This window comes from Triticum urartu, chromosome 5 (assembly GCF_003073215.2).
Source record: "Triticum urartu cultivar G1812 chromosome 5, Tu2.1, whole genome shotgun sequence".
NCBI classification, from domain to species: Eukaryota; Viridiplantae; Streptophyta; class Magnoliopsida; order Poales; family Poaceae; genus Triticum; species Triticum urartu.
The window spans coordinates 485,673,276-485,684,447 of record NC_053026.1 but is presented as its reverse complement, the minus strand read 5'-3'; the positions used below and the strand labels follow the sequence as shown (position 1 = coordinate 485,684,447).

At 47.9% G+C, this 11,172-nt stretch overlaps 1 protein-coding gene across 1 annotated transcript; it reads left to right on the top strand.

Annotated features, from left to right (window-relative positions):
- Positions 1-1,492: 1,492 nt before the first annotated feature.
- LOC125556407 (UDP-glucosyltransferase UGT13248-like) lies at positions 1,493-3,390 on the top strand. The gene is made up of 2 exons (XM_048719147.1): positions 1,493-2,230; positions 2,452-3,390. Exons 1-2 carry the CDS (start codon positions 1,571-1,573, stop codon positions 3,169-3,171), a joined length of 1,380 nt encoding a protein of 459 aa, XP_048575104.1. The 5' UTR covers positions 1,493-1,570; the 3' UTR covers positions 3,172-3,390.
- Positions 3,391-11,172: the final 7,782 nt, after the last annotated feature.

The window sequence follows — 11,172 nt, the reverse complement described above, 5'->3', positions numbered from 1 at the left end:
ATGGAGAGAGTACATAGGATTGCAGTAATAATTTGGCTACATGCATTACTCTAGTGTGGACAGTGATAAGCTATTTTACTTCGCAAAAAAGTGATAAACTATTTCAGCTTATTTGGGAAAAAACATGGTAGCTATGATTATGAAATGAACTGCAATTTCTATCAGAACAATCAATACATTTTCCAAGGGTACATTAATGCCATTTCATACTAATAACCAAAAGTCTACAATATCGATTAATTCTGGTATTTTTTCAAATAAGAAAGTCATTAGATGACCGTCTAGGAATAACTTGGAGTTCAAGTTCATCTAGATCTTGCTGAAATTGTTCCCAAGCCCCGCCACCGAGTAGCCTATATACAATACAAGAATGTGCAAATAAGAAGGTCCTTAAACTTTTTTCGACTAAAAAATAAAGGCCATTCAAGATATTTTGTGGATCTTGTGATCAAGATCACACAATCTGGCCATCTTCACCATCTTTTTAAATGTCGGCTATCCAAGTTTAACCCTAGCCCCGACTTACTTCTCTACGTCCTTAGGGTTTTATCGCCCCCAGAGCCCCCCACGATACCAACCTGTTGCTCAATGGCTTTCGATGTTCTCACAATCCCTATTTCGCGCCATCATCTCCTACCACTACCACATCTCTTTGCCCATCACAATGTTGTTGCCACCTCTTCTTGTAAAAAAAGGGGAAAAAGATGAAGATAAGCTAGCAATTTAGAGACGATAAGCAAGAGGCACTATTGTGAAGCAAGGATACAAGCCGATGGAGCCCAAGCATTTTGGAGCAATGGCAACGGGTATTGGAAGCTTGTGAGAAGCATTCCCCCCCACAAAATTGCGTTTGTCCGTTTTCTGGTTAGAGCCAGGGAAAAAGACGAAGGTGGAGTCTAAATCAGCAAAAGCTCCTTGTTTAGGAAAGTAAACAACCGTCTCTAAGAATGAAGAGACGTTGCAACTGCACCTACACTCTCGGCTAGTGTACAAGTTTTCTTTTGGAAACCCACCTGTGTAGGTTGATTGGCAAGGAAATACACCTCATCTCCCTTCGATCCATATCATTTATCGCTCAGATGTATTTAGACATATTTCAATACTAGATACATCTATTGAGCCATAAATAGTATGAATCGAAGGGTGTCAAAAACGCTCTTATATTATAAGACGGATTGAGTACTTTCTAATTTGGCGTACATTTTTTTTAACACGGTACAAATGCACACCCTATTCTTAAGAGCATTTTCGAAATACTGAGCCGGAAATCCGGAAATAAATACAGGAATAGATGCGAGCACCAGGATTTGAACTTTGATAGGTTGAGGATACCACAGTGGCTCTAACCATCCAACCACATATTGGTTCGCTAATTTGGCGTACTTGTGACCTGCAAGCTGTTGTAGGCTGCAGTTTGTGAGCCGTTCTACGGTTTTTCTTATAATTAGAGTGGAGCTCTTGTCCATCCTCCATATATACCCAGCGTCCATCACGTCCTCCCACACAAACTCGCTCATAAGCCAAGAAACGTTCTCCCCAGAGATCGCTGGTTAACAACACGTCCGTAGCCATGGTGCACGCCGACGAAACCACACACATCCTCCTCGTCCCGTACCCGGCCCAGGGCCACCTCAACCCGATCCTCCAGTTCGGCAAGCGGCTCGCCGGCCACGGCGGCGTCCGGTGCACCGTCGCGGCGACCAAGTTCGTCGTCGGCTCCACGAAGCCGTCCCCGGGCTCGGTGCACGTCGCCGTTTTCTCCGACGGCTGCGACGCCGGCGGGCCCGCTGAGCTGGGCGGGCACAAGGGCCCCTACTTCGAGCAGCTGGAGTCGGCCGGGTCCGAGGCGCTGGACGAGCTCCTCCGGACCGAGGCGGCGAGTGGCCGCCCAGTGCGCGTGGTGGTGTACGACACGTTCATGCCGTGGGTGGCGCCCCTGGCGCGGCGGTACGGGGCGGCGTGCGCGGCGGTGCTCACCCAGACGTGCGCCGTGGACGTCGTGTACACGCACGCACGGGCCGGGCGCGTGCCGGTGCCGGTGCGCAAGGGGGACTCCCCACTCGAGCTCCCTGGACTGTCGTGCCGGCTCGGCGCCGCCGACGTGCCGACGTTCCTGACCGACTCCGACGCGCACCACCCGTCCCTACGCGACATGCTGATGAACCAGTTCGCCGGGCTCGGCGCCGTGGATCACGTGTTCGTCAACTCCTTCTTCGACCTGGAGCCTCAGGTGAGCGCCACGCGAATCCGCCCTTGGCATCATATGCCGCGTGTGTCCCAAGCAGAGCGTACGTGCGTTCAATGCCAGGGCGCGCGTCGCATGCAGCAATGCAGCATACGTGCAAGCACGTCGCTCGCAACGTGCAACCAATTGACGTTTACTGCCATTAATGGATTCCGAGCATTTGCACTGACGACACCGGCTACGTCTGTGTGCTTACGTATGTGCAGGAAGCCGAGTACCTGGCGTCGACGCTGGGGGCCAGGACGATCGGGCCGACGGTGCCGTCGGCGTACCTGGACGACCGCCTGCCCGACGACGCGTCCTACGGCTTCCACCTGCACACCCCGATGACGGCCGTGACCAAGGCGTGGCTGGACGCGCGCCCGCCGCGCTCCGTCGTGTACGCCTCCTTCGGCAGCATCGTGGCGCCGGGGCCGGACCAGATGGCCGAGGTGGCCGAGGGCCTCCGCAACGCCGGCAGCCAATTCCTGTGGGTGGTGCGCGCCACGGAGACGGCCAAGCTGCCCGAGGGCTTCGCGGCGAGGGCGGCGGCGCGGGGGGACCTGATCGTGCCGTGGTGCCCGCAGCTGGAGGTGCTGGCGCACGGCGCCGTGGGGTGCTTCGTGACGCACTGCGGGTGGAACTCCACCGTGGAGGCGCTGAGCGCCGGCGTGCCGATGGTGGCGGTGCCGCAGTGGTCGGACCAGCCGACCAACGCCAAGTACATCGAGGACGTGTGGCGCGTCGGCGTGCGCGCGCGGCCGGACGCCGGCGGGCTGGTGAGGAAGGGAGAGGTGGAGAGATGCATCAAGGAGGTGATGGGCGGCAAGGAGTACAAGAGGAGGGCGTCGGAGTGGCGGGAGAAGGCCAAGGCCGCCGTGAGCGAGGGCGGCACCTCCGACCGCAACATCGCCGATTTCCTCTCGAAATATCGCGTGGCAAAATGATCTCGAACACTTTTCAGAAGAAGAAGAAAAGATCTCGAGAACTCGAGACTATTGGGATCTGTGGTATGAGAGTATTTAACCAAAAACTACCACATTTGCCGGAAACGTGACGGAAAACTACCACTCTACGTTTTTGTGCGAAAAACTACCAATTTTTTTTCTAAACCGTGACAAAAAACTACCAACTCGCGAAAACGCTCGCTTCGCCCGCGCTAACCCCGTTTCTGACCGGTTGGGCCCGCGAACAGCTGCCACGCGGGCTAACGGGCGGCCGGCGCGCGTTGACGGCCGTTAACGGCGCGTCCGCTGTCGGAACGGCGGCTGTCGGTCGGCCAATGGGTCAAGATCTGATCCTCTCCCCTCTCGCTGCACTCTCTCCGTCCTCTCCCTCTCTCTGAACTAGGTGGCGGCGGCGGCGACGATGGCGGCGGTGGTTCCGGAGGGGGGCGTCGGCGATATGGGTGGTGGCGGCGGCGACGGCGACGCTGGCGGCGGTGGCACAAGTTTGGACGCTGCGGGCTCAGTCGACAATTGGTTGGGGAGCACCAGCTTCTCGACGCAGGCCGGCTCGCAGCAGCAGGAGGCACAGCTCGCCCAGTCATCGCCAATGGGTCGCAGGTATGGAAATATCATCTGCTAGGTTAGCTGCTTCAATCTGTCAATTTGGTTAGCTGCTCATGAATTGGTTAGCTGCTTCAATCTGGCAAATTAGTAAGATGTGTTTGTTAGAGACTGTTGTGTAGTAAACTGTATTGCACTTGTAGCTCTGTCATTTTCAATTCAATTCATGAGCACCTATTTCTGCAGTTTTGCTGACAAGAAGTGGGAGATATGGCTTCATTTAGAAGGAAGAAACCCTGTGAAAAGGGGTATATATGAGTCAGATATATCTTTTGTTACTCTACAATCACTCATTGCTAGTGAAGGGTATGGGCAGAGTGATTACATGTACTATGTGAAGGAGGAGGAAATTGGATCTGAAAGAGTAAAGTATTTAGGTAATGAAGCTAGTGTTCATGAAATGTTGGAGTTTTTTAATCATGTTAATGTTGTGAACATAAAGGTTGTGAGAGATGTTGAACCTGGAATAAGCACACAGGCTATTCAGAATTACATGAACACTCAAGAGAGTTGCTGTCTGCAAAAGGTTGTGGAGCAATCTGAGCTTCAGAATGAGATAGATGATAGAAAGGCTCAGCTTGAGAGGAGTAGGATTCAAAGAGAGGCATATTTGAACCACTTTGAAGGAGACACTGAAGTGTCTGAATTTTGTTCTGATGATTCAGTTCATTTAGATGGGAGTGCTGAAGCTGTTCAACAAATGGAAATAGAGTGTGCCTCTCAAGAAGAAACAACATTGCAAAGTACTGCTATTGTGAAACATGTGAAGAACCGTGGGCCAACTAGCAGATGTCACAATGAGGTAGAGAAAAAACGTTTTAAAGATTGGTTTCCTGAAGCAGATGAGTTTTGTTTTGCTGGTGATGCAGCCATAAGTGATGAGGAAGAAGAAGATGAAGTTGAACTACCATACATCATGAAGAAGCCAAAGACAAAGAGTAGTAAGAAAAAGATGAAGGAAAGGGTATATTTTGACCCTTCAATTCCCAATTCACATTTACTCTTGTGCAAGAGCTTGTGTTTTGATTCTGTTTACCAGTTCAGAGAAGTATTAAGAGATTTTCATATAAGGACTTTGAGGTCTTTTCACTACCACGGGAACACTCCAACAAGAATTATTGTTTGGTGTTCACAGAGAGAGCATGGATGTGAATTTTACATGTGTGCCTCCAGGATAGCTCATGAAAGAACATTTTGCATTAAGAAGTGTAACATGGAGCACACTTGTCCAGCATCAGCAGAGAACACAAAAGTTACTACTAAGTGGCTTTCCAAAGCAGTTGAGCCTTCTCTTAGAGCAGATCCTAGAGCACCTGTGGATTCACTAATTAAAAACAGCAAAGTCAAGTTTTCAGTTGATGTATCAAAGAGTGTGGCCTATAGGGCAAGGAGGAAGGCTATTAAGGTTGTACAAGGTGACCAGAAGGAGCAGTACTATAGACTGAGGGACTACCTACAAGCAGTTCTTGACACAAACCCTGGTAGCAGGTGTGTAGTTACAACATTTGAGGATCCAGAAAATCCTGCCCCAACTCCTAGATTTAAGTACATGTTCTACTGCTTGCATGCATCAAAGCAAGGATTTCTTAATGGTTGCAGGCCCTTTATAGGTAAATATATAACTGCATTTTGTTCAAAATATCTTGTTGTAATTTTTTGGTAGCTAATTTGGGTATGGATGCAGGGCTTGATGGTTGCTTCATCAAGCTAACCACTGGACATCAAATTCTTGCAGCCACAGGAAGAGATGGCAACAACAACATCTACCCCATAGCCTTTGGTGTGGTTGATAAGGAAGATTCAGAAAGTTGGACATGGTTCTTAACCCAGCTAAGATGTTGCATTGGAAGTGGAAGCAAATTTGGAACCTACACCATTATTTCTGACGGGCAAAAGGTATGCAACCTATCTTAGCCAGTAGTTCAGATAAATATAGTTATTACTGGCTTTATTTGTTTTTGTTCATGACCATGGTTATTAATTTACAATCAGGGTCTTCTTAAGGCTATAAATGAGGTGTTCCCTGATTCCCCTCAGAGATACTGCCTCAGGCACATCTATGCAAATTTTCAGTCAGCTGGTTTCAGAGGAGCAGAACTAAAAAAGCTAGTAGATAAGGCTAGCTACTCATTCACCAAACATGGCCATGAATTAGCAAGCTTAAAGCAGAGTGTGAGGATGCCTGGAAGTGGCTTACAAAAATTCCAAAGGAGACTTGGTGTAGGTCTTCAATGGATTACAATTGCAAAACTGATCTTGTTGTGAACAACCTTAGTGAGGTTTTCAACAAAATGATCCTTGATGTTAGGGCCAAACCAATTAGAACTATGTTTGAAGGAATAAGGACTAAGCAGATGATCAAAAGACAGAAGACCAGGGAAAAAACAGAGAACAGCAGGTGGATGATCACACCCAACTATTCAGAGAAACTAGAGGAGAATAAGAAGTATGCCAAATTTTGTGAGGCACATAAGGCTGGTCCTGACATTTGGCAAGTGTCTAGTAAGGAAAATCAGTACTGTGTCAACCTAGCTACTAACTCATGTGACTGCAGGAGGTGGGACATGACAGGTGTGACATGCAGTCATGCAATAGCAGCAATGAGCAAGATTCACATGCACCCAGAGGACTATGTGCATGAATTTTTCAAAAAATCACTATATATTGAAGCATACAAAGACATAGTGTACCCTGTCCCTGGTCCTGGATTCTGGCCTAACACCCATACTCAGGATATTGAGCCACCAGTGTTCAAAGAAAAAGCAGGGAAGAAATAAACAACTAGGAGAAAGGGCCAGTTTGAGGTGCCTGCACCAAAAGACACAAGCAGGATGGGAACAATTACATGCAGCAATTGTGGTCTACAGGGCCATAGATTTACTTACTGTGGGAAAGCTCTAAACCCAAGTCTTCAGATGAGAAAGAACTTACACCAGGTCATTCAAAAATGTTGCATTCTTTGTTTAGTTAATAGTTGTTTAATTATTTTAGGTCTGCTCTATGTACTAACTATCTTAATTCTGTCATGCAGGAGAATAGAGAAATTTTTAGGGGTTCCTCTAGTGCTAGTCACCCACCTCCAGAACCACCACATCAACACCAAACTTCACAGATGCCAGCCTCATCTGCTCCACCTCCTAAAGCAGTGAGGAACAGAAAAACAGCAGCAGATAAGAGAGCTTCAGCATCAACTGTTTTTGCAGGAGCAGCCAGGTCTTCACCAGCACCTCCAACAGGATCAGCATCAACAAGAGCTCCAAGAGGATCAGCATCAACAAGAACACTCAATGCACCAAGAGCATCCACTGCAGAACCAGGGATATTAGCAGGCAAGAGGAAGAGGAAACCCCCTAGCAAGTTTGCACTATATTTTAGTGCTAGTGGAAACCATTGAAACTCTGTTACTAAGTTTGTGTTCTGCTACTTAGTTTGATTGTATGGTACTAAGTTTGTGCTCTGCTACTAGACTGCTTAAATTCAGACATGTGAACTTGTGTGCAATGTTGAATGTATGGTTGCTACTTATTTGTGCCCAATACCAATGGGTTAAGTGCTAGTGTTTTGTTTTATTTGTTTTACTTTGCCATTTGTGCAGTTTAGGTGCATGTTTTAATTGTTTTGATTTGTTTTTTTGTTTTACTTTGCCGTTTCTATAGTTCAAAAGTGACTGCCAAATTCATTTTTTTTAAATATGCACAAAAAAATGTCTGGCCTCGGGCTCGAACCCAAGACCAATTGGTTGTAACCATGCGTTCAATATCAATGGGCTAGTGCTAGTCATTTGTTTGACTAGCATCGGCCAAACTTATTATATGTTGCCCACCACGTCGTCTGTTCAGCGTGCGTTGCAGCCGCCATCGTGGTGAGCGTGCGTTGAGTAAACCCAGCCGTTTCGGATTCTACGACTTTATTACGTGTCCACCCACCACGCTCTCTGCTCACTCGCCCACTCGCCGCTCGCACCGCCCACTCCGCTTCCCCCTCTCTCCTGTCAAAATCGCCGCCGACAACCACCGCCACCGCCGTCGCCATGGACTGGCAGCTGGCCATCGAAGCTCTCGCCGGCAACAACCAGGAGATGCGCGCACAGTACAGGGAGATCGCGCGCTGGTTCCCCAGTCTAGCGATGATGAGGAACCACGCCTGCGGCCTCGTGAAGGTGATGACAGCTGCTGAAAAGCAGCGTGCCTTCCCTGCCGGCCGCACCATCCCGCCGCTGTCCCTTCTGCTGTGGGCGATGCGCGAGGTGCAGCGCTCCCCCGACCCCAGGCAACGCGCCCGATGGTGGATGTACCGCTCATCCACCACGCCGCCGGCCCCCGCAGACCACGTCACCGATGCCGTCCTTGCGCTCCCAGCCCCAATCAACAACACCTACTGGGAGAGGCGCAATCCATGGGTCCTTGGGCCCTCTGACAACTCTGACGGCGAGTCTTCAGACGACGAGTCCAGTGAATATGATGAGGAGGAGTCATCTGACGAATGTGACGACGAGGTGGATGAGGTCGTCGTCCTCTCCGACGACGAGCCTGAAGTGCAGCTGCTGGCTCCCGTCCTTGACGCCGTGGAGGGGGACAGGAACCTCCCAATCCACGTGGATGCGCTGCCGGAGGTCGATCTCCCAGACGGCGTCGTGGTGAAGCAAGAACAAGATGGCGGCGAGGAAGATGTGGTGGAGCCGGCGCCGGGCAAGAAGAAGAGGGCGGCCGTGACTGCAGTGCGCCGCTCCCAGCGCCTGAAGATGCTGAAGAAGGAGGAGTGAAGTGCTGCCTTCAGTTAGTTCAGTGCAAAAAAATTCAGTTTCTTCAGTCCTGAACTTCCGTAAGTTCAGTAAGTTCCTAGGTTCAGTTTCGTCAGCACTATCTACTTGCTATCTATGTCAGGCACTATCTACTACTAGTTGCTATCTATGTCAGACTATGAATGGTTGTGCTATCTATCTATGTCAGATTATCTATATATGTTAGTTGCTACTTGCTACATATGTTAAGTTATTTGTCAGACTATCTAAGCTATTTGCTATATATGTTACTTGCTGCTTTCTACTTCCAACTATGTCACTACTGTCAGTTATCCACACATGATATATGCAGAGTAAAACAGACTCATCATAGATAAAACATTCTTACTTAATTAACTTAGCATGAGTACTCACTTAGCATAGTAGGTCTTAACATAAAAGTCATTACATCATAGATAAAACCAACTAGTTCTTAAACCATAAGAGTACCTCCCTCCCTCATACCATTCTGAAAGCACATAAAACTTTCCCAAAATATACACCTAACATGCATGACATTCCAAGGCCAGCTATATATATAGGCCTACTAATTACTTAACCCACACACCAAGCACTTCACTCATTCATAATTGCCTTGATCCTTTCCATCTTATCTTTGCTGGCATGACCAGCATTGACCATATCAGCAATCAGATACTCCAGCTTCTTCTCTTTCTTAAGTAGGTCCCTGTCCCCCTCCACTTCCTTCATGGCCTTCCTCATGTTCTGAATGATATCTGCTTGGCTTTGAAGAATGCACCTTTGCTCCTTAGCAAGCTTCATCTTTTCCATACTTATCTCAATCTTTGCTTGATCCTCAAGTTGTTTCTTCTTTGCATTTAGATCATTGATTGCCTGACTGGTATAGTCCATGTCATGAGACATCTTGCCATCTTGATAGTCAAAAAGCTTGGATACATCTTCCACCAACTAGCTGTAGTTGTTTGACAGGAAATCAATTTCCTTCTGTAGCTTGGCCACCTCTTTCTCATGGGCTTGTTTGTCCTTCACCCTCCCCAAGTTTTGCTCATGGTACATGTCCCAAATCCTTGTTAGGCACCTTTGTAGAATCTCTGGCCAAGGACCATCCACCCACTCCACAACCCCATAGTTCACACCTACATCCTACAGAAGCAATTATTTATAATTAAGCACAAATCACTTAGTAACAAACTAAGTACAGATAACCAAAGTTCACACCTACATCAATATGCTCTCTGAATTATGCAAACATAATTCTTTCATAGTAAGCACACAACACCTGACTTGGCATCAGAGATAAATTCAGTTAATAGCTATATTAAGCAGTAAATATAAATTCATTTAACTCTGTTCTTTTTTAGTTAACAGCTATATTCAGTAAACACCTAACTAATACATTCAGTTCACAGTACACTAAAGATCTCTGCATGTAGGTGTTCTCAGGTTCAGTCATGTATTGAATTCAGTTAACTAAAGATCTACTTGCACATATAGCTTCCATATGTATGGCACTTTCAAGTTTCTGTTCTAAACTACAGCACACATCTCTGCACATCACACATCTCTGCACCACATGCTGCACCACACATCTCCAGCAGCAAAACACATCACACATCTCCACCAGCAAAACAAGTTAGCTTTCAAGATTTAATACCTGCTGCACAGGACAACCCAGGAATCGCCTCCCAGTCAAAGCACCTTCAAAAGCCACCATCTTCTTCGGCCTCTAATGATGCATCATGCACGTCGGCTCAGATTCAGTGTAAGAACCACAGAAAAATGGTTCCACCACAGTGTCAGCGGTTTCCTGCAAAAGAAACTTCGAATCAAACCAAAAGCAACTTGGAATCTCCAACTTGGATGAACTAACCCTAACCTTAACTCTGTTCCACCATTATGCACTTACAAAGAGCTGAGGATCCATTGAAACCATGTTGATGTCCTCGTCCGAGCTCTCCTCGTCATTCCAGGATGGCATCCTCAACTTCTACCGGCAGCAATGGCCACGGCGGCGACAGCGATAGGCTAACCTAGCTCACAACACCAGGGAGAGGGGAGATGATGAGTGAGAGCGAGCGAGGAGGAAGAGAATGAGCGAGTGGCTGAGCTCGCTCGCTCTCACTTATCAGCCGACCGACAGCCGCCGTTCCGACAGCAGATGCGCCGTTAACGGCCGTCAACGCGCGTCAGCCGCCCGTTAGCCCGCGTGGCAACTGTTCGCGGGCCCAACCGGTCAGGAACGGGGTTAGCGCGGGCGAAGCGAGCGTTTTCGCGAGTTGGTAGTTTTTTGTCACGGTTTAGGAAAAATTTGGTAGTTTTTCGCATAAAAATGTAGAGTGGTAGTTTTCCGTCATGTTTCCGGCAAATGTGGTAGTTTTTGGTTAAATACTCGTGGTCTGATGATCTCTGATGCAACAGTTGATTTGTTTTTTTAGCAGATGGCAACGGCCGATTGTTGGCTAGCTGCAAAAATAGTTTAAACCAAACAAATGGTGGTGAGCTCATTAATTTATCTGGCCGAGTTTTCTTTTTTTGCTTTCGATCAACTCAACCGATAGCAGCTTTGAGTTATGTCTGTATGCTCCCGGATCCTAGAACGCTGTAAAAATATCTCCACG

Coding starts and splice junctions, on each gene's coding strand:
- LOC125556407 (XM_048719147.1), top strand. CDS start 1,571: ATGGTGCACGCCGACGAAACCACACACATCCTCCTCGTCCCGTACCCG. Junction 2,231..2,451: donor TCTTCGACCTGGAGCCTCAG/GTGAGCGCCACG, acceptor ACGTATGTGCAG/GAAGCCGAGTACCTGGCGTC.